Below are 24,482 nucleotides of genomic sequence, written 5' to 3' on the forward strand. Positions count from 1 at the left end.
ATAAATGGAAGAATTGAAGTACAGTGAAGGCTGATGCTCTCCTCCTATAGTAAAGAAGAAAGTTCAGACTGTTCTGACAATGTGAAGTGTTTATTCTTTGGTTTTAAAGTTTCAATGTTTTTATTTATTTTTATATGGTGCTGAGGATTGAACCCGGTGCCTCACATGTACAAGGCAAGTGCTCTATCACTGAGCTACAGCCCCAGCCCTGAAGTGATTATTCATGATAAAAGGGGAGTATATCATTCTAGTATATCATTCTCTTGTTTCTAATGAGAAGTTCATTACACTTGAGTGCCCATCCCTTCTGTTGAGTAGACCTTAGGGATATCTTGATGACACTGTTAAGAATTTCCTGTGTAACTCAGGAAAATTAAGTCATTCCCAGACGTATTAGTCAGCTGGGGTTACCATAATAAAAAACACCACAGACTGGGTGACTTCAGCAATACTCCAGGCCTGTGGTGGAAACGGCAGCCCTCATTTCTGAATTGCCTTTGATATCTGTCTTCCCTTTTCTATAAGAAACAATATGTGTTCATAGCTACAGAGCTCTATGATCCTGTTCTAAAAAAAATCCAAGAAGCCTTGACAGCATTCCTTCATTGTGTCTTTTTTTTTTTTTTTCAAGTGGGGATTGAACCACATTCCCAGGTCTTTTTTGTATCTTATTTAGAGACAGGGTCTTACTGAGTTGCTTAGGACCTCATTAAATTGCTGAGACTGGCCTTGAATTCACAATCCTCCTGTCTCAGCTTCCCTAGCTGCTGGAATTACAGGCGTGTAGCACCACACCCAGCTTTTCATTGTGTCTAGACTTCTTTTTCCCCTTCAGTTCTAATTGGCAATGTCTCTATTGGTATAATACCATCCCTACTTCTGATTTCTCTTGAAGAGGCTGAGTAAGTCCATGAATCATATCTTTCATTAATTGGTTGTTTTGAGACAAGGCAGAGGAGGTCCCTGATTCCTTCACCTAGGTTTTCCAGTGAATGCATCTTTGAAATAACTGTATGCACCGACGACCAGGTTCAGGAGCTGCTGACTCTTCCAAGCTTTACCATAACCTGCACCCTCACACGTGAATGGATCCGAACTTCAACAATATATGAATGTTCCTGGAGTGGGAGTAGCGAGCACCTCCATGATCTTTATTGAACCAGGTGCAGATGACCCTAGCCTACATGCAGATTGCCACGCTGTACAAACCTGGTGCAGTGCTGAGAGCAAAGAACTAACAAAGATGTGTGCAGAAATCCTGGGATCATGTGCAACAGCTGACTATGTGCCTCTGCAAGCCTGCCTTTTTCTGTCTATATAGGCTTTGCTGTGTCCTCAGTGAGCGGTGTGTGGACTCTAACCCGTGTGCTATTTCCTTTAATGCTTAAGCACAAACCCCAATAAAGCCCTGTTTATACGGTATTGCTTGCTTCTTCATGACATCTACCTCAAGTAGAGCAAAAGAACCCTCGAATAAGCTGGTAACACTAAAGTTGGTAAGGCCAATATAGGATGGTAATATTAAAAAGAGTTGTACTGTGACTTTTCATGATTTCTATCCTGAAGTGAGAAAAAAACAACCTGTGCTTACTGTTAGCAGTTTGACTACACTTTTAGTATTCTCAGAACAAGCTTAATCACTTTTTGCAATATTGATAGGCTGAGAATTTTTCGATTCAAGTTTGGGTTCCCTTTTGCTTAACTATTCCTTCTTCTGTCACATTTTACCATAAGCAGTCAGGAGGAATCCTTTGAAATTTGCTCACTATATATCAAATTTCAGTCTCACATATTTTACCTCCCACAAAACAGTAGTCCACTGTCAAGCCAAATTCTTTGCCACTTTATGACAAGGATCACCTTTCCTCCAATTAACAAGTTCCTCCATCAACATGTTCCTTATTCCCATCTGAGACCTCATCAGAACTGCCCTTACCATCCATATTTCTACCACATCACACAAAACTCTTCCAGTCTCTACAAATTATCTAGTTTCAGAGATGTTTCTACATATTTAGGTATTTTTTATAGTATTACCCCAAATATCAGTACTGAACTCTGTATTAGCTTGGGCTGCTACAACAATATACTTGGTGGTAGAAACAGAAACTCATTTTCTCACAGTTGGGAAAGTTGCAACTATTGGATACAATATTCTTTGTATTCTTTGTCATAATTCCCCCAGCAGAAACTCTGTAAACACTGGCAATTATCTTCTAACATTAGATGCTCTTTGCTTATTTTATTGAGTGAACTCTAAATATTGATTGCTACAGTAAATTGCTACTAATTTGTCTAGTAATCAGTGCCTTTGTACCACAACTGTTTTTTCGTAGAAGTTTTAAGTTAGTTGCCACATTCATGTGCAAAAGTTGCATTTTTTCTAAAATTTTGATGTGGCAATTTTTTTCTTTGATGACATTCTTTAGTTGGTCAACAAATATTCTGTGAGTACCTTCTGCTAAATACTATGTATTATACAAATATGGATAACCAAGTGGCTTCATCCTCAAGGAGCTTAACTTGTAGAATGTTTAAAATAAATGTTGCTACAATGAAGTAGAAAGTGGTGGTTCTGAAGGGGTAGTAATTCTCAAGAGGAATGAAGGAAATGAACAATTACTGAAGGTCTATTATTTGGCAAGCAATAAAGAGCCGGTATAGATGTCATCTACTTTGATCTTTAGGAGAACTTTGAGGAAAGCTATCATTGCCCCCATTTTACTGATGCAAATTGAACTTAAGTAACTGCCTAATATCACAAAAGGAGATTTGAAATTTTAACCCAGTTCTGTCTGGTTACAAAGCTCTTTCTCTATATTATCAATTGAGCGAAAGCTTGGTGGAGGCGGCATATAAGCACATACCTTAACAGATTGGTGTGTATCAAGGTGGGAGTAAGAATTAGAAATCCACACCTGACATTTCCAGTTCTGGAGGTAAGCTATTATCAATTATGGGAAAGAATCTCCATGTAGTTTTGTTCTTGAGCTTCTGGGCATTCTTTGGCCTTGAAATCTATCTTCTTCATCACCCTTTTTGCATTGATACACAAGGAATAAGTCCTCCCAGTGCTAAGACTTAAGCATTCCTCTCAGCTAGTTCTATGTCTAAACTCTCCAAAACACCAGGGGAATTGTAAATCATTGGTTTTTAAGCTTAAATTATAACCCATTAATTAGTGCATTCCGGTACCGTTTTAGGGCATTATGATCAACATTTTGAAAAAATGTCAGAATAGGAATAGCAGAGACCATTGCATAAAAGTAAGTTTCATACACTTATGTATATGTTCAAATAGATGAATTTGTGATTATGGTACTGGGCTATAATGTAAAATGTACTCCTGCTAATGGGAAATTTTCATTTACAAACCAAATATGTTTTAATCCATTTGTGCTACTCTAACAAAATACATGACACTGAATAATTTATAAACAGAAGCATATTACTCAACAGTTCTGAAGGCTGGGAATTCCACGGTAAAGAGATCAACAAATTCTGTATCTTGTACGGTTCTTTGCTTCTAAAATGCCACATTGTTGCTCCACCCTCACAGGGTAGGAGGTGGAAAGGAGAACAATGTGACCTTGCACTGCTGAAGGGCAAAGAGGACCAACAGTTCGCTGAAGCATCTTTTCTAAGAGCATAAATCTCACGACTTAGTCACTTCTCCAAAGACCACCACCTCTTAATACCACCATCTTAGGATTTAAGTGTCATATATGAGTTTTGGAGGGACACAGATATTCAAAACATCATCAGGAAAGCCTGAATGCCTTTTTCAAATGGCATGATGTGGCAGCTAAGTTTAAGGTCAAGGAGCACTTGGACAAAAATTTTCTCAAATATAGAAAGCAGTATCAAAGACTATTTACTTACAGCATAATTGGCATAGCTATAGAGCAGTTTAATACCTGTCTTAGTCTGCTTTGTTACTATTCCAAAATATCTGAGACTAAATACTTTAGAAGGAAAAGAAGTTTAGTTCACAGCTCTATACAGCTATAGGTCCAAGAATATAGGGCCAGCACTGGCTTCTGGTAAGGGCCTCATGATACACAGTGTCCCATGGTAAAGAGGAGACGAAAAGCATGGTGGGGAGATATCACATGAGGAGAAAAGAAGCAAGAAACTTGCTTTATACCAACTCACTTTTGTGATAACTGATCTAGTTCTACAAAAGAAAGAGCTCACTCCTATGAGAAAAACATCAATCCCTCTTAATGACCTAATCCCCTCATAAAGGCACCATCTCCTAACACCTTCACATTGGGGATCAAGTTTCTATCTAGTACATGAATGTTTGAGGACAAACATATTCAAACCACAGCAATATCCTAAACATTCTTTCAGGAGTGAGCTGAACAGAAATGGTTAGAGAAAAAGCAAGGCAACCATCTCTTAGCAGAGAAACTGTAGGGAGGTACAGGCCTATCCAGTTCAAAGGATGCCCAATGCAAAATTTTCCTTCTCAAAAAAGAAGGCAGGTTGCAGGATCTTGCTAATTCAAAGAGGTCCCTTCCAAATGGGCATATACAGTTTCAGCTCCAAAGGATGTAATCTCCTTAAAGAAATAAATGAGAAATACCTTCAACAATCAGCAATCGGTTCTATTAGTCTTCATTTTCATCTTAATCTCTGAATTTGTCTCTTGCCCAGTATCTGATGGTGTATGGAAAGCTGACTTCCATACTTTGATAAGGCATATATCTAATCAGTGTATCTTACTCACCCATTTTAATCAAACATATAGTAACTATATGCTACTATATTAACACAAAGTAAATACTATTTATCCTGATCATTTTTATTTGTGTGCGTGTGTTACCAAGGATTGAACCTAGGGTCTTGCGTACGCTAGGCAATTGTTCTACCACTGAGTCACATACATCCTTACCCCTTTTAAAAATTTTGAGACAGGGTCTTGCCAACTTACCCAGGCTAGACTTCAACTTGTGATCCTCCTGCCTCAGCTGCCAAAGTAGCTCATATTATAGGCATGTGACATTACACCGAACTGGATCAGTTCTTTTACGAACTGGTCTTTTCGAAGTGCCAGCATTTTGTCCATGGTTTCTTGGTCAACTGTTCTTCTTTTAGTCTAATAGTACTGATTTACTATACCCTTCCCAAATTTAAAATTTGTTTATTGTTTTTAAATGTATCTTGTTGGATTATGTTGTTTATATAACCACAACATGTTATATATTCTATTCCCAAATCTTACTCTGAAATCTTGCTTTTTCAAGGTTCCCTACAATCTTACCTTACTTTTAATACTCCCAAACATGGATCAAAAGTACAAGTCAAGCTGATTACAGTCTTTAATATAAGCCATAACAATTCTTACATCTGTACCCTTGCTCTTCCCTGAATGATATGCCTGTCATTGCTCTCTTCTCCAAATTTTATCTGTTTATCAAGGTTCAGCTTAAGTTACTTCATATATCTACTTTAATACTGCTCATTACTTTCTCTAAATATGGGCAGCATCGCATTTCCTTGAAACATTTAGAGATTATCTGGGTCTTTACGAGTTTCTATAAATGCTACTCTGTGTGGTCCTTAAGTTAGTGACTATTATTTACACTACTCTTGACTTTTGCAGTCTTAGGCACCACAACTGAAAGAGCAGTAGGAAATGAGGATTATTGCCCTGACTTGGTATTGAGGAAACAAGCTACTGCTCAGTAGTTCTCTGATACTCACTCTATTTTTCTCATAGCATAAACAGTACTAAGTAAATGGAAGACTACTAAAACATCGTGAAGACCATTATCTTATAATTTGGAGATTCAATAAGAGGAAAATGGGGCCAGGGTGCCTGTAATCCCAGCAGCTTGGGAGACTGAGGGAGGAGGATCCCAAGTTCAAAGCCAGCTTCAGCAATTTAGTGAGGCCCTAAGCAACTTAGTGAGACCCAGTCTCTAAATAAAATATAAAAAAGGCTGGGTATGTAGTTAAACACCCCTGGGTTCAATGCCCAGTACCAAACCAAACAAACAAAAAGAGGAAAATATGTACCTCAGTACTTCACATTGTCCACTGCACTGACTTTTCATTTTTATAAACCTTATGTCAGTATCATTCTATATAAATATTTTTTAAAAAATGTTTTAGTTGTAGGCAGACACAATATCTCTGTTTTTATGTGGTGCTGAGGATTGAATCCAGTGCCTTGTATATGTGAGGCAAGTGCTCTACTACTGAGCTACAGCCCCAGCCCCATATATAAATAAATATTAACATTGACTCTTATCGAAGTAATTGTGACTGATTACAACTTACAAGTCAGTAATAAGGGACATTAGTGGATAGTAATAAAAGTCTCTGTGCAGTCTCACATCAATTTGTCACAGTGCTACTACATTGGTAAAGTGAGGCAACCACAACTGGGGGGGGGATGATTATAGAGCAAAATGCAAAAGCAATGTATAAAAAAGTAGCATGTCAAATAAAATGAATGTTTAATATTTGATCAAAGTAAAAATAAGCAACTCTTCTTTCTGCCAATTTCATAACTTGATACACTATAAAATGCTTATAAAACTTCTGATTTGCAGATTAAATCATTTAAAATACAATTTAAATTGTATGCAGTGGTGTATACTTATAATCCCTGTGACTCGGGAGGTTGAGGCAGGAGGACTGCAAGTTCGAGGCCAGGCTTGGCAACTTAGTGAGGTCTTAAGGACACCCTGTCTCAAAATAAAAAATTAAAAGGGCTGGGGATGTGGCTCCGTGGTTAAGCACCTCTGGGTTCAATCCCCAGTACCTCCTCCCGAAGTACAATTTTTAATTCTTTAGCATCAGCAGACACTAATAATAACATTATTCTGAACCGAGATTTGCATCAACCTTAATTTTAATTGATAGATCAGTTTGATAGGGGGAAAAGAACACTTTTTGGAGCACTACTTTCCAGAAAACACTAAATTGGTGAATAATAGTCAACCATATCAGCACCACATTTAGAGAAATTGGGAGGCATGGGGGAAGTGTTTTAAGTTTTCCCCAGACTCCAAGCAATAATACCAAAATTGAAAACATCCTGAAAAACACTTAATAGTCCGGAACTTCACATTTTAACAAAAGCAAGAATGACTTTTATTCATAAATATCCATGTAGTCCAGAGTATAAGTACAATCTCGTATATAAAAAACTGCAGATAAAGTGGGACTTTAAAAAGATCCCACTAAAACAATCACAAATTAACACGGTGCAGTTACAGTACTGATCATCATAGTTATTTGTTACAGTATATCCACATAGATATAGCTCATTGCTATACAACTTTATTAGGAATTCAGTACCGTGAAGACATTTCTGTAAGAGGCCAATATAATAATCTTTTATTGATCTAGAAATTCTGGCACTGAAAGTGTGAATAACCCAAAGTAATGATGTCGTCACCAAGGGACAAGAATAGAACCCAAATCCCTTGACTCCCAAGCTTGTGTTTTCCACTAATTGTGCTCCTTTCTAGTCATCTGAGGGCATCAAGTGTAAAGAGTTAGAGAAAGGAGTGGACACAAATAAGTCTGCGAGGTGGAGACTGCACTGGAGGTCCTAAGGAATCGCCATTTGACACTTTCCTTTTGTTTTGGCTGAGCGAGATGAAAGCAGCAACCACAAACCCCTGGGACCAAGAACTGGAACTAGGTACTGCCTGTTGTGGTTAACTCTCTCTTCCTCCTGTGAAACCTTTCCTTTTTAACCTCTCTTCCGGTCAAGCCCTAGCGCTCTCTTCACCTCCCTAGGCTCATCCCCTCTTCTTTAGCCTCACTCTGCACGTTACTGCTAGAGTCCCAGAAAGAGGAGGCAAAGGCGCCCCGCTCGCCCTCGACCTGGCACTGCCCACTCCTTTAGGTATCGAAGGGGTTCGTAACGCCACCAGCATTTCCCTAGATAATGAATGGTAGTCAAGCATTATAAACGTGTTTTAACTGTTAGAGGAACTTCGGAGGTGGGATCGGGGGCATATACCACGTCTGCTCTGCATGGGTCTAGGTAGCTCGTCACGACAATGCCAAATTTAGACAATAAGCACAGAGCCTCCCTCTAGCTGGGAGTTTTCCCCAGCTCGACCATTCCCTGGGCAGCCTCCCACTGGAGGACGCCTGCCGGAGCGCGCTGTTTACACTTTTCCTAGACCTGGTGGAGGGGGAAGAAGAAAAAAAAAAAAAAAAAAAAAAGCGCTCGTGGACCCTGGGGGATTCCAAACCGTTACTCCGCCCGCCGGGGTGGGGCCAGCCCAACGGCCGAGCATGCGCGCTGAGCCAGCCGGTTCCAGGGCACTACAAGTCCCACAAGGCAACTCAGTGTGTGGGCGGGCGTCCGCCTTACCTGCCGCGAGCTTATTCCTCTGGCTACTACCGCTTTCCCCGCCCCCCGGTTCCCACCGGTGTCCTTCCCACGCTAAAGGCTACTTCCTCTTGAAGCAAAAGAGAAGCCTTAACAACCTCGATACCGAAGCTCCTGGCTGCGCTCGCCTTTGCCTGGACTATGCCTGATTCTCTCATCAGAGAGGGGTGGTGGAAGCGCGAGAAGGAAGTTCTTGCAGGCCAAAGTGGGGCAACCCGGTCGCACTTCCGCCTCCTGGGCTCCGGAAGGTAGCGCGCACGCGCTCGCGCGACTTCGGCTCGGTTGACTTCCGCTCCCACTGTGCCCTGCGAGCCGAATCATGGATCACACTGGTAAGGAGGCGGAGGCAGTGGGGGTCCCAGTTTCATGCCCCCCTTGGCTGGTCTGGGACTGGTCGCCCAGCGGGCAAAAGGGGTTACGCTTGCCCCACAGCACGGGGGTGTGGCGGTGAGAAAGAAATCTCATAGACTCCTTCCCGTGTCCGGTAGGGCCTGCTGCTTCCCGGCCTACCCTCCGGTGCGCTACCTCCATCCTCGGTGCCGGCAACTGCCGCTTCTCTGTCTGGTTCTGCTGAGCTTGGAGCTGGCACAGTGGGCGGCGCAGGCTTCCTGGGAAGAGGCGAGCGACTGCTCTTTTTTTTTTTTTTAAACTCTACAGGGTTGCTCTGCCCTAGGTTAGAGGGTACTGGCGGGTGGATACCATTGGGAATTGAAGCCTCCTTGAGCTGGGAGTAAGTTGAAGACTTCCTGCTCTCAGCTTTAGGCGGGTGTTGCAGTAGTTACTTCTTGTATTGTCTCTCCGGTCCTTCATGGACTAGAGGTTACCGAAGGGAGTCGGATGTAGTTTCCAATTCATAACCAGAGCAGCTAGAAATTTTCACCTAAACCCAAAGCATCCCCACACTTCGGCTGTGGTCCTTTCTCATCATCATTTGAGGCCACTTTCATAGGAACACTTAAGACGAAGACATTCTCCTCCCTTTCGCCAAGAGTTGCTCCACCTTGTTAGGTGTTATGAGCTTTGCTTTCTTGTGGTTATTGGAAATTGAATGAGTGCACTTGAAGTTAGTAAGTGCTTCAGTTATATCGACCATAGCACATGTAGGGGGGAATAGATTTTTCTTAAGCATTGATTGGAATGCCCTCAGTCATCAAATACATATTTAATTATGTAATTGTGCGTGTGTATATACATGTTTATTTATGTCAGATATATCTGGATACTTGCAGGCCTGGAGATGGAATGATGGAACTAACAATAGAACTGAGTCCTTTTCCTTGTGGAAATTTCATCCTACTGGGAAAGACAGACACACACCTCTTATACATATGTGTGTGAGTGTGTGTGTGTGTGTGTGTGTGTGTGTGTTTAACTCATTGTTTACAGATGATGGTGAGTGCCTTGAAGAAAAACAAATGCTGCAGAGTAGGAAGTTTCAGAGAGAGTGGTCAGGGTAGGTCTTTCTGGAAAGGTAATAGTTGAGACTCATGGATAAGAAAAATGTAGCCACATAATAAAACAGGAGGAAGAACATTTTCAGCAAGTTCAGAGACTCCAGTATAGAAAAATGTAGAGAATGCTATTTGGTTGTGGCCTAGTTGGCAAGGAAAAAAGAACCCTAAGTTGAGATTGAAAAGGAAGGCTAAGTCACCACCTTCAGAACTTTGAAAGGTACAGGAAAGAGTTTAATTTTAGTTTGAGGGAATATGAAGTCTCTGAATAGAAGTAAAAGAAGGAAAATAACCTTAAAAAATGTATAATGACTATTCTGTGGAAGTCAAGAATAATAGGAAATAGACAATTTAGGAGGTGATTGTAGTAGACCAGGAGGGAAGCTTGGTTTAGTGAAAATGAAGTAATGGAGTGCTTGCCTAACATGCAGTGCACAATGTTGAATCCCCTGCATCACCACCACCATAAGGAAAGGTGGAGGGAGGTGGGATGAGGAGAGAGAAAGGGTAGATGCAATAAATGTTTTGGTGATAGAGTTCAAGCACCTACTAATGCATTGATTTTGAGGTATCTGAGAGAAATGAGAAATGCCTGAGTTTCTGGTTTGAGCATCTTGGTAGTGCATGGAACTAACTCAGAAGAAAAAGGAGAAAAACAATTTTTTAAAGGTGTAATTAGGAATTTGGGAACAAGAATTTGGTTTTGGACTACTGAGTATGAGATGTGTATTGATATAGGATGGGAGATACCAAATGGAGATCAGAGGAAAGATATGAACTGAAAATACATATTCAGAAGTTAATACCTTATAGTTGATATAAAACTTGAGCATGGGTGAGATCATTTAGTGAGAGACATACAGAAGAGAAGATGGTCTAGAACCAGGCTCTAAGGAATTCCAGAATTTGGAAGATGTAGAGTTGAAACTCTGGGTTATTGAAGGTAGGGTAACAAATGTTGAGTTTTAGCAGAATGTTTCTTCTTTGGTCTTATTACTGGAATTGGGAGTGAAGTCCCTTTCACAGTTTAGAAGCTGTTATGTTAGGAAATCTAAAAAAGGATGAATGTGTAAGAGTCTTTATTATCCTAATTTTCTAAGTTAAAAGGTTGCATGGGAAGTAAAAGTTAATTTCTTTGTGAGGCATTCTCCTTAATGTTTCATATCAAAAGACAGTACCAATTGCTATACATTAATTGTGAGGAAAGAACTTTTGCATAAGTTTTAGATATTCTTGAAGCTTATAAACGTGAACTTGATGACAATCACAAATAAGCCATTGACAAATGAGAAAATGCTGTTAGCTAGTTAGTTGAAGACATCACAACAGAATAGGCATTTTGAGAATGATTTTAAGATCAGAATTGAGGTTTTTGGAAGAGTTGGTGAAACCCTTGAGTATTATGCAGAAATGACCCATTATATGGTCATGCTTAAAATTGAAATGTAAAATGAAGGTGTTTTGAGGAGAAAAAGTTTTCCAGGAAACAACACTTGATTCATTCTTTGGTCAGTCAGATGCATTATTGGATTTAACACCTTTGTAAAATAACAAAAAAAGTCCCTCAAACAATCCTAGATTGTTATCACTATGAAGGGTTCTACTTTATAACTTGCAATTTGTGAAGCAAGCAGCAAAGTTTTAAGGGGCAGCAAGCTCTTGAATATGGTAAGCTGGCTATGGGAGGAACAAGAGACCTCACATGTTCAGGGTGGTGGGAAAAGAACTTGTAATGAAATGTTAGTATTTTCATTCACAAATTCGAAACCCTTAATCCTTTTAATGCTGAAGGACAACTTTAGCTCTTTTTTTAGTTCATTGGAAAGTCAGGAGTACTTTTAAGAAAAATGTTATTCAGTCATCTGTCTTTTGGCTGTTGAATTGCTTTAAGTACTTTTACATAAATAAGCAAAGGCAGTGAAAATGAATGAAATACAGTAATCAACTTGTTGGTTCATTTAATGAAATGTTGAGAAAGTTGATAAAGCTGAAAAAGTTGAATTTATTCTAATTCAAGAGTTTAACCAGGTAATCCCTTTTCCATGATTTTTTTTTTTCAGGGATTAGCTATTAAAAGAGTAGAAAGTAGACTGAAAAATTATTTAAAGTAATCATTAATACAAAAAGTGTAAATAAATGTGAATTTAATATGTGTCTGTAATACAGCCTTGGAGGTCATTGGTGTTAGGTTACTACTTCCACATTTGTCTTTACCTATACTTAATATGGACGGTTGGTTTATTTTGATTGTAATGTTTTTTGCAGAGGCAGTTACAAAACTTTGTTCAATAACGTTTAAATTTTTGTTTCTTTGCATTTCTCACTTTAGAGCATTTTCCTTTTTGTCTCTAGGTTAAGTTGAATATTTTCTGTGTTATATCTTTTGATGAACAAAGGTAACTCTTTAAGCCTTACATGAGTTGGTTCTATGAAGTAATAATGAAATATAATTTATTTCATGGATGATAACAAGCAGAGATCTCTTTTGTTTAGATTTAGATGGAGTTAGAAACCTTGCATCCTCCTGGATTATAATTTTCCATTACAGTGTCAAGACTAACTCAGTGTATCTCTAGAAATGCTACAGTACAAACATTGCATGTTTCTGTTACTACATTGTATAATAAATTTTTACTGTATTTCTGAACACTTTTTAGAAGAACCATTTTAGGCTTAAGGAAATAATCTCCTTTTTAAAACTGACTTCATTTTCAGATGCATTATTTAATTTTGCCTTCATCAGGGTTAGTTTTTTGTTCACAGTTTTATTGGTTGCCCCGTTGTGTAAACTTAGCAAATTTATTGAATGCCTACTTGGCATGCTTGATGATCAGACAGGAGATAGGAACAGTTTTGTTTCTTTTCCTTTTTTTTTTTAATTAAATTTTTCTTATACTTTAAGCAGAAGTTCTTATCTTGCGTTCATGAAGTCTTTTATGTTTCTGTAAACTATGGAATTATATGAAAAGTTTTATTGTTCACTTTTCTAGGAGAGATAAAGGTTCTATAGCTTTATCAGTTTTCCTTAGGGTTCCATGTCTCAAAAAAGGGTTAAAAAGCATTGCTTTAAAGGTTTATCCGAAATAAAGAAAATTAGCAGTAAATTTATGTTAATGTAATATTTAAAATCAGGACCAACACTGTTAATCCTTGGTCATGTTGATTGTGTTGTTTTAATGCCTGAGATGGAATAATCTTTAAAAAGAAAACCTAAAAGAAATTAACTTTCTTTCCCGCCCCCCATAGACAATGAGTTACAAGGCACTAATAGTTCTGGATCATTGGGTGGTCTTGATGTTCGCAGACGAATACCTATAAAACTTATCTCCAAACAAGCAAACAAAGCCAAACCTGCACCTCGAACTCAAAGAACTATAAACAGGATGCCTGCAAAGGCTCCACCTGGTGATGAAGGTAATTTGTTTCACCTAATATGTTCAACAGTTTTTTTGTTTATCTGATTGCACCATATAGTCTGTGATCTTATTTACTTATGGCTACCTTTTATTTATTTTTTAATCTTACATATTCTCAGCCTTTGTATTTCATTTTGACATATTTTATGCTTTTTTTCTCCCTTTAAAAGTTTTCTATTTAAAAATAAACCTAAATAGTATTCCAGAAAGCATAATATAAAAGTAAAATTAGTTCTTCTCCCTCTGTAATCCTTTTTTCCAAAGATAATCTTTATTAAGATTCTTGTACAAAAGTAGTTTTTTCCCTAGGTAGTTTCTCATATAATGTGCATTTTTTTTTTAGTTTTTTTTTTTTTTTTTTTTAAGTTGCAAATGAACACAGTATCTTTATTTTATTTATTTTTATGTGTTCCTGAGGATTGAATCCAGTGCCTAGGTAATCGCTCTACCTCTGAGCTATAACCCCAGTACTTTAATGTGCATTTGACATTTTGCCTTATCAGTACATATAGACGTACCTCATTTTAAAAAAAATAGGTTTGGCTAGTGGCTCGGGAGACTGAAGCAGGAGGATGGAGAGTTCAAAGCTAGTCTCAGCAATTTAGTGAGGCCCTAAGCAACTCAGACCCTGTCTGTAAATAAAATATATAAAAGGGCTGGGGATGTGGCTCAGTGGTAAAGCGCCCCTGGGTTCAATCCCTAGTACCAAAAAAACAAAACCAAAAAACCCAGTAGGTTTGTGTATTTCATTTATGATGTACCATAATTTATTTAGCAAATTTTCTAGTTTTTTTCCTCTAACAGTGGTACAGTAAATGTTTGTATATACACCTTAATATTTTGCAAAAAGTTTGGACATTTAAAAACTTGATAATATACATTTTAGAATTTGACACATATTGTCAAATTGTTCTTCAGAAAAAGTATATTAGTTTATGTTCCCACACATCAATATCTGGTATTATTAACTTAAGTTTTTTTTTGTTTTAATATAAATTTCTTTAATTATATGTAAGATTGTATATCTTTTCATAATATTGGTCATTTCTCTTGCCTAGGTTTTTTCTGTGCATATTCTTTCCAGTTTTTCTTTTTGACAGTCTTTTCTCTGATTTTAATGAGATTTTAGAAAATTAATGCAATTGACCATTTGTTATTTGTATTCTCCATTTGCCTTTTGAATTTTATTTGAATAAAATTTTTACTTGTAAAGATCTTGAAGATTTTATGTAGCCAGATAATTAGTCTAGCTATTAGGACTTTTGAGTTTTAAGACATTCTTTAAAAGGCCTTCCCTTATTCTATGAGTATAAAAGTTTTCCTGTCTTACTATTATGCAGAGGTCAGTAAACTGGCCAGTGGGCCACATCTGGTCCTGTTTTTATAAATAAAGTTATCACAACACAACCATGATCATTCATTTAAGTTTTGTCTGTGGCTGCATTGCTTTCCTACTATAATGGCAGAGTTGAGTATTAGCAATAGAGACGATATGGTCCACATACCCTAAAATATTTATGGCCTGGCCTTTTACAGAAAAAGTTTGCTAACCCCTGTTTTGGGACATTTATGGATATGTGTTTGGTGGTGGTTATTATTATTATTATTATTATTATTATTCATTTTTTGGTACTGGGGATTGAGCCTAGGGCACTTACCATGAACTACATGACTAGCGCACCTCTCCCCTCTTTTTTAAAAATTTTGAGACAAGGTCTCACTAGGTTGCTTAGGGCCTTCCAGGATTGTTAAGGCCTCAGATTTAAGCTTCCTAAATTGCTGGGATTATAGATGTGTGCCACCATGCCTGGCTCTGTTTGGCTACTAAAAACAAACCATCAGAAATACCTAACAGAAAGTGTAGAGTAGAAACTTATTTTTCTCCATATCAGCCATTTTGCCAACCATTGATTAGTGTGTATTTTCCTCTTTCTGAATAGGATTTTTCCCTTTAATATGTTAAAGTTCTAGCTGGGCATGGTGGTGAACGCCTGTAATCTCAGTGGCTCTGGAGGCTGAGGCAGAATGATCCAGAGTTCAAAGCCAGCCTCAGCAAAAGAGAGGTGCTAAGCAACTCCGTGAGACCCTGTCTCTACAGAAATGACAAAATAGAGCTGGGAGTGTGGCTCAGGGATCGAGTGCCCCTGAGTTAAATGCCAGGTACCAAAAGTAAAACAACAAAATGAAGTTCTAAAAGTAGTTATGTTTCTAGATTTTCTATTCTAGCAGTCTTTTTTTTGTTTTTTTTTTAAGAATCAGACTGTTCTAGTTACCTTATAAAATAGTTACATGATTTCTTTTAAGGTAGTTTTCTCTCCTACCTAAAGAAATATTCTTGAAGATGAAACATTGTAAATCATGGTGGTAAAACTGGGTTATAGCTCAATGATAGAACACATGTTTAGCATGTACAAGGCCCTAGGTTGGATCCCAGCACCAGTCAATTAATAAAGCAATGAAAAATCATAGTGGTTGCAACCTAGGGCAGCTACTATGCTTTCTAGGCTCCCTTTTCCTTTTTTTAAAAAAGTAATATTTAATACTTTAAACTAAACATGATATACAGTAATTTTGTCTTAATAATCCAAACAATGCAAAAGAGCTAAAATCTCCCATGTTTCCTCTTAGGTGTTCCCTCCTTATCCCCAATCCTATAACTCTTTCTAGAGTTAAAAGTTTCTCTTAATAGCATAAACTGAGGTTGAAGGTAATGAATGCATACTTTGGATTCACTTACTTGGAATTCTTAAGAAATTAATTTTTCCCCCTAAGGCATTGATCAAAATAGGGAGTTTTGGGTGCTAGTATGTTATCTGTACAAATATATAATTTAATGGGGTACTGGTTAAGCCACTCTGAAAAGTCACAATGTACTTCTCATTTCCTTGGTCACTTATCTTGGTAATTTTCTGGGTTTCCAGCAATGATTTTCTTTATTTTGAATTTTAAATGACACCAGCTTTTATGAGGTGTAAGTGACCATATAAGAACCTAGGGTGTAATTGATGAGAAAACCCTTACTTTGAACTATATGTTTGTATTAGAGGTAATTAAATAGCAGTATACTGGAGTATATGAATCAGCTTCACAAAACTCTTGCGTCTGTGTGTGTGTGTGTGTGTGCGTCCGTCCGTCCGTCCGTCCGTCCGTCCCAGTGTGTCTGTCCATCTGTCCGTAGGTGTTGGTATTTAGCCATGTGGGTAAGATTAAAAGTGTGTGTTTTGGCTACTGTATTTACCAGTTCTAAGGCTAAAAGTCTTGAGAAGCCTTGAAGGAGGGGTATATTTATTTATCTTCTCAGCTTTACTTTAGGAAATTGGATTCTACCTAGAATTTCCATCAGACTCTTCATTGGTTTTCTGTGTTTTTGTATGAGATGAAAGGATAGAGAGGATTACTATCTCAACTTTTTAATTAGGCCAGAGAAGGTGAGACTATTTGATTTTTTTATTGTCTCAAGTTCACAGATAATAATGATAGAGCTCCTGCTCTTTGGGTGATTAACCAGGGAGAGGTTTTAATTGAAAGGATGAAGTATGAATATATTGATTCTACTGTTAGGCTCGGTGTGGGACTGAGAAGGATTCCTAAGAAAATCTTCATAAGAAAAATTTTGTCATAGAAAATCTTCAGAATTCCTTCTTTTTTTTATGTTCTTTTGGCAATAAAATCAGTTTATTGTAGCATTTTCTACTTTTGTAGGCAGATTAGAATAAATGTGATCAGTGTTTTAAAATATTGTGCAGTGAGCATGATGGTTACAATCAGTAAAGTTTTACACTTGGAGATAGTCTGATGAATTGATGAGAGCACTTGAATGGGAATCGAGAGATCTTGGCTATTCTTGGTTTTGCTGTTAATTTACCACAACCCCCTTTTACCCCCGCCCCCCACCACCACACACAAACACAGGGGATGGAATCCAGGGGCACTTCTTTATTTTGAGACAGGGTCTTGCTAAGTTGTTGAAGTTGTCCTTTCATTTAACAATCCTGCTTCACCTTCCCCAGTAGCTGGGATTACAGGTGTGTGCTACCATGCCTGTCTCTTCCACTAATCTTGTATGTTGAATTATTGAGTATACTGCAGTTATAAAGTAATAGGATGGACTAGATGGTCACTTTTTAGCTGGTGTTTTAAACTAGTCTCAGTTATCTTATTTTTAGAAGAACTTTGAAAGACATAAGATGGGCTTTTCAGTGAATAGGCCTATTTTGTCATGTATATGTAGTTCCCAATTGAAATTTAAAATTTGGAAAGTTAATGGGTAACATTCTTTTTTTCTCAGAAGGATTTGATTATAATGAAGAAGAGCGGTATGACTGTAAAGGGGGCGAACTGTTTGGAAATCAGCGAAGATTTCCTGGACACCTTTTTTGGGACTTTAAGGTATAATTAAAAATAAAAAATTAAGTATTAAATAATTGAAATGCATAATTTGTGAAGAATGTCTTTAATGAATTTTTAATATCTGTGATCATACACAAATCACTTGCTTATTAATGCCAGGTTTCCATTATTTTCAAAAATAATTTGAGGTGAGTTTCATTGAAGTCAAATAAAATCGATAACCACTATTTAAGAAGAAAAACAAACTAATGGTAGGTAATGTGAGGATTAAACTAAGAAACCTCTAATTGTTATAAAAAGGTTTATAAAATTATAACCATACCATTGTATGAATTATGAAATTTTTAGAATTGCATAAAAGGAAATTTTAATTGTATCATTTCAACAGATCAACATCTTAGGTGAAAAGGATGATACACCAGTTCATTTCTGTGACAAATGTGGATTGCCTATTAAAATCTATGGACGAATGGTAAGTACAATTAAATTAAATCCTAATTTTGTGAATTAGGCATTTGTATAGAGGTAGAAATTTAAGTGGACGGGTTTTCACTGTTTAATAAGTACGTTTTTAACATTTTAGGTATGAAATATATAAGCGAAGTTTTATGAAGAGAATACAACAAATTTAATATAATTGTTATATACTACTTTGGAGTAGTTTCAGGAGAAACAAGATAAGATAAAACATGTTACAGTGATCTTCATGACTTTTAACCAGCAGGGACTGTGTTTGAAATTTATAGAACTTACACCTCTAGAAAATGTCAGCAGATATATGTATACATTATGTATAATGTATGTATACATAATAATAATAATTATGTATACATTATTAAGAAAGGGGCCAAAGTTTCAACACATTCTCAAGCCTTTGTGATTAAAAAAAGGTGTTAGCTATTGCTTTTATACAGTTAATACTTCTTAAATGTTCATTTTAACAGTTTTCATGTGCTTTCTATGTATAGGTCACTATGCTTATTGTTATTTTTTTTTTGGAAATATTTTAAGTAATTCCAGTATGCTTAACTATAATGTCTTTATTTACAGATTCCATGCAAGCATGTTTTTTGCTATGACTGTGCTATTTTACATGAAAAAAAGGGAGATAAGATGTGTCCAGGGTAAGATAAGGTCATCTTTACATTTTTAATTGGTAAAGTTTGTGGTGTAATGATTTATAAAGGTCAGGGTGTGATGTAAATCAGGCAAAGTACCAAATATATAGACATGGTTAAAGGCCTTAGCCTTCTTAAGATGATGGGAAAATACCATCAGTAACTTAAATTGACCCAAATGATAAAATCTCTGTGCCATCATAGAGTTAGTATTCTAAACCAAAAGCAATTATTTTCTTGCTTGCTTTTCATAGACTCAAACAGGTTGTGAAGAACTGAGTCCATTTAGTCCAAAGAATGATGTCTTTTTTTTTTTTGGTTCTTTCCCTCTTTCTCACTAGAGAGGTAGTTTAGTAAGAACAGAGATGCCTGGAATTAGAATTCTTGAATTCAAATTCCTGTTCTGCCATTAATTTGCTGTGTGACATAAGCTATTTTTTATTTATAAAATGGGATTGATAATTATACTTGCCATCTTAGATTACTTTTAGGATTCATCAAAGACAGATCCATTGATAGAACATAATAACTATATGTGTGTGTGTGTGTGTATATATATATATATATATATATATATATAAGCTATTCAAATATGATTATTATTTAACTTAAGTTAACAAATGAGGAAACAAATTCAACACAGTCATGACATAGACCCAAACAAGTTATGAAGAACTAGGTCCATTTTGGGATAACCTTAAAGAATTTGAGAATGAAGTAGAAATTTTTATATCAGTTTAGAACCCCTGATGATAAGGAAGACTTGAGAAAGACTAATAGAAACTTCTTTGGAACAGCCTTAGGATTCTTAGATTCCTTATAACCTCTGTTTGAAGCACTCCAAGGCATGGAGTATTGGTTGTTAACAAAGCTGTGAAGAATTTGAAGGGAATTGTTGTAGGAAATTGGCATTACTGAGAGAGAGGGGAATGATTGATTGACAACCCATTGACAACTGATTTTCTTGGCTTAAAGTAACATTATAAAATTTGTACTGTGAGTTAAGAGTATTCTGCAGAATTGTAATTCAGAAGTTATGAAATTAGAAGCTTATGTTGCTTGTTTTGGTTGTTTTCTCTAATGCCTAATTTTCCAACCCAGTGTACATTTACTTTATGTTGTAAATTTAGATTACTTCCTTTGGATAAAGAATTTCATATGTGATAAAAAACAGTATGCAGGGGACATTAAAAACTTTCCTCTCTTAATAAGTATTCCAGTGCTAACGTTTAAAAGGAAATTTAATTTTCAAGGTATTAAATATAACTAGCAAGCACCTCACCTGTGTTGTCCTTAGTTATTTTAGGACATGAGCGTATCTGGATTAATATACCCAGATCAGGAACTGGAGTTAAACATTATATATTACTGCTGTTAAGCATCACCCAAAAGAAAGTGTCTCACATCCTGTTAATGTGGAGATGTTTCTGAGTTTATAGTAAAAAATGAGAAGTGTGCTATATGGTCACTCAAGGAAAGCATTTTAGTATCCACAGGAATTGCAGGATGAAAAATAAAACTCAACATCAAGAGTAAAGAGCCATTTAGCCTGACATGGTGACACACCCCTATAATCCCAGTGATTGTGGAAGCTGAGGCAGGGCAATCCTAAACTTGAGGCCAGCCTCATCATCTTAGTGTGACCCTGTCTCAAAAAAATATCTAAACATGCATCACTTAACTGGTGATTAAATACTGTCACTTTCATTATTTGATCCTAAGAATACTCTTTTAAGGTGAAATAGATACAAAAACATTGTGAGTTAGAGTGCATATTTTAATTTCGCTTGACAAATGAGGAAACATTTAAAATGGTTAAATGACTTCCCAATTACAGGGTCAGTACTAGCTCCGAGATATTTGAATTTCTAATTCTGTCTTCTTTTCACTATATCACAAAGACTTTAAAGGCAACAATTTTTAAGTATGAATGAAGAATAGTTATAACTTTGATCCTGAGTCATTAAGAAAATGTTAAGATAAATTTAGTGCTCTGAATTTAAAAAGGCAGGAAGGTATTCTACTTTTTAGTAAATTTATCTCACAATTCAAAAAAACCTTTCTTAAGGGACTCTGGTAGTCAAGATTTAAATTTGTTTTTTATGTTTAATGTTAAGAACACTAATGATTGTTACTGTCCTTGCAGCATCTCCCACTTACTGTCCTCCATTTAGTAGTATTTGCTCAGCAAATACTGCTCAGTAATACAAGTTTGAATTCCTTGGTTGTGATAGGTCCTTAGCTTTGTCTTTCCGGGATTTCTTTTTCTTTTTTTTGGCAAATGAATAAAAAGCCACTTTATAAAATAAGTTCTAGGTGTTGGGAAGGTCTCCTCTTAAGATATACTCTGCTAATACTATGAAGAGTTCTGAGGTTGACAGAAATAATGATGTTTAGAAACAAGGTGGGGAAACTTAAAGGTTGACTTGGAGTAACTATAACTTAATGTGAACCTTTGTTGTGTTTTATATAACATTTTAAAAGTAGGTGTGTTTTTTTAAATAAGTGCATTATTTTTACCTTGTTTTTAGTAAATCAAATTTTTTTCCCTTCTAATTTAGCTGTAGTGATCCTGTGCAGCGAATTGAACAGTGTACACGAGGTTCTCTCTTCATGTGTAGCATTGTTCAAGGGTGCAAGAGAACATATTTGTCTCAGAGAGACTTACAGGCTCATATCAATCATCGTCATATGAGAGCTGGAAAACCTGTTACCCGTGCTTCACTTGAAAATGTTCATCCTCCTATTGCCCCACCACCAACTGACATCCCTGATCGTTTTATAATGCCACCAGACAAGCACCATATGAGTCATATTCCGCCAAAGCAGCACATCATGATGCCACCACCTCCTTTGCAACATGTGCCCCATGAGCACTATAATCAGCCTCATGAGGATATTCGTGCTCCTCCAGCAGAATTGTCCATGGCTCCACCTCCACCTCGTTCGGTCAGTCAGGAAACCTTTCGCATTTCAACAAGAAAACACAGCAATTTAATAACCGTCCCTATTCAGGATGACTCAAATTCAGGTGCTAGAGAACCACCACCACCTGCCCCAGCACCTGCTCACCATCATCCTGAATATCAGGGTCAACCAGTGGTATCGCACCCTCATCATATTATGCCTCCACAGCAACATTATGCACCACCCCCACCTCCTCCACCACCAATAAGCCATCCAATGCCACATCCTCCCCAGGCTGCAGGTACTCCTCACTTGGTATATAGCCAAGCTCCACCTCCACCAATGACCTCTGCTCCTCCACCAATAACCCCTCCCCCTGGACATATTATTGCCCAGATGCCACCTTATATGAATCATCCTCCTCCAGGACCTCCCCCACCTCAACATGGTGGTCCACCTGTAACTGCACCCCCTCCTCACCATTATAATCCAAATTCTTTACCCCAATTTACTGAAGATCAAGGAACTCTGAGCCCTCCATTTACACAACCAGGGGGAATGAGTCCTGGTATATGGCCTGCACCGAGAGGGCCACCTCCTCCTCCACGAATGCAGGGTCCGCCTTCTCAAACCCCACTTCCTGGACCACATCATCCAGATCAGACAAGATACAGACCTTATTACCAATGATACTAGTATTTTGAACTGAAGATATGAGGAAAAAAACTTAATGTGTAGTCAATCTTTTAATTAAGCTTTGACTGTTGGGGAAGGAAAAGTACCTCTGAGGTGGCTATAAAACACATAGGGTCTTGTCTCTTAAAATGGTTTTAAATCTTGACCTTAGGATTGATTTCAAGTACTATGCTATAGTGCAGATAAGTGACTCAGTTGAGCACGGCTATATTTTAACAACTTTGTTCCCTAGGTGGTAAATTGACCCAGAAGTGACCATTTGTAAAAAAAAAAAAAAAAAAAAAATTGAAAAAATATTCATTGTTTCACTTTCAAAGTATTGGTTTTGTTAAACCCAATGTTTAGTTTTTCTTGTGATACATTTTGTTAACCTGTGTAAAAGGATTAAATTTCAATATGGTTGTAAAAATGCTATTTTTATGTGAATTTAAGTGCAGCCACATACTGTTTTATAAAACCATATGTTTTACCACTAATTTCCCAAAGTTACAATAAAATCCTAGAAGTAAAAATCTACTAGAATTTGCTATAAGGGCAGACTGTTAAATGATAGAGAATTATTTCACATTTTAGGCACTGAAATTTCATGGTATAGTAAGTATGTAATATACTTTACTTGGATGCCTTTTCATGTTTAGGCAGCCTCAGGAGCACCAAAATACATTGGAATTCCAATACTAAGATATATTTATGTTTGTAATATTAAAAGATATTCTGATTATTTGAAAAGATATGGCCAAAGTATTCAACTCCGTAGGCTCCAAGCTGGTGAGGGGATGCTGTTACTCATTAATGCTTTTTACTGAATGTTTGGAATCACATGATGCACCACACTTATTAATCTTAAGTAACATTATTTTATAGAACTGTTTAAATGGTGTTGTTTAGATGAAATGTGTTCTACTCTGTTCATTGTCTTAAGCTAAATATTTAGGGCTAAATAGGCTTTATATAAAATCCTCATTTCATGGTAGCTTGATTCTGTGCTTCTGTGGGTTCTCATTTGTTGGATTTTAAACTACAATTGGAATGTTGTGGAGGAATTTAAATAATGTATTAATGAAGGATGTTTTCTTGTAATCACAAACTAGCATTTGCTCAGGTTTCATTGCTCTGTGATAAGGGGTTTTCCTCTAACTTGAAACTATTTTCCTTTTATTTGGTAAAGCAGTCTAAACATGGAACGTTTTAGCATGGAGTCAACAGTAAAGACTACCAGATAATTTTTGTATTGGAGAAGAGAAAAGTAATGACTAAATTGTGAATTTCAGTGCTTTATAAGGTGCCTTTAGAGTCAGCTTTTGCATTATAGGGGCTTGTTACAGTCCAGCTGAGATGACCACTTACAGTTTATACAGATCTCATATGTATAAATCAACCTTCTTAGGATATTATTGTATATCCTTTGAATAAACCCTGTGAAGTTTTTCCTCCCCCCTAAAATGGTGCATAATATAAACATGACGTGTAGTATGCAGATAACATTTATTAGATAGTTTGTAGTATATAAATTTAGAACATTTCTTTTTGACAAAGGGTAAGCTGATTGCTAATTTACCATTTTATTCTATCAGGAACAGGCAGAACATTCTTGGATGATCAGATGCAAAATCATTTCTGAACTCTGAGCAGAATTTAGAAATAATATAAATGGCCATTTCAACCTTGACTGGCTGAAAATAAGTAATACACTTTTTTCTTAAGCAAGTGGTTTTTCACACTTAGCAGTTTGAAAGTCTAGTTTGTTAATGCACTATTTCTAGTGAGAAATTCTTGTTATTAGAAGCATGGGAGTGAAATAGTGTGAAATGGTGGTGAGTGCATCTATCATATTACTGTAGGTACTTGGACTGGTGCAAACTTGATTCCTTTTCATGCCCCTGTTTAGGAGCTGTTAAAATATTACTGTTAAAATCCAAACCATTCTTCGTTTCTTGTAATTAGAAAAATAGCCAAATTCACTTTAGAGCTTCTCAAATATTTATGAAAAGCTCTCCTGCGCTTATTGAAATTCACTAGCATTGAATGTGGCAAGAAACCACTTCGCCTTTGTTTTGGACAAAAATAATTATCATGATTAAATTCCACATGTTAAGAATTCTTGTAGGCTTTTAAAAATGATTTATTTTTCAGTTATGTTTAAAAAATATGCAGGGAGGCAGATCAGATGAATGTC

General features: G+C 36.8%; 1 protein-coding gene across 4 annotated transcripts; it reads left to right on the plus strand.

Moving 5' to 3' along the window:
* The first annotated feature begins 7,605 nt into the window (after positions 1-7,605).
* Cbll1 (Cbl proto-oncogene like 1) lies at positions 7,606-23,279 on the plus strand. Of its 4 annotated transcripts, none has more exons than XM_047560055.1 (6): positions 7,606-7,666; positions 13,066-13,233; positions 17,524-17,624; positions 17,974-18,057; positions 18,636-18,709; positions 21,265-23,279. In XM_047560055.1, the coding sequence occupies exons 1-6, from the start codon at positions 7,621-7,623 to the stop codon at positions 22,298-22,300; spliced, it is 1,509 nt and encodes a 502-aa protein (XP_047416011.1). In that variant the 5' UTR covers positions 7,606-7,620; the 3' UTR covers positions 22,301-23,279. The 4 variants fall into 4 exon arrangements, with proteins under 4 accessions (XP_047416011.1, XP_047416012.1, XP_047416014.1 ...); XM_047560056.1 differs by having other exon boundaries at positions 17,527-17,624; XM_047560058.1 differs by lacking the exon at positions 7,606-7,666 and adding an exon at positions 8,379-8,700 and having other exon boundaries at positions 17,527-17,624.
* Positions 23,280-24,482: the final 1,203 nt, after the last annotated feature.

This window comes from Sciurus carolinensis, chromosome 8 (assembly GCF_902686445.1).
Source record: "Sciurus carolinensis chromosome 8, mSciCar1.2, whole genome shotgun sequence".
NCBI classification, from domain to species: domain Eukaryota; kingdom Metazoa; phylum Chordata; class Mammalia; order Rodentia; family Sciuridae; genus Sciurus; species Sciurus carolinensis.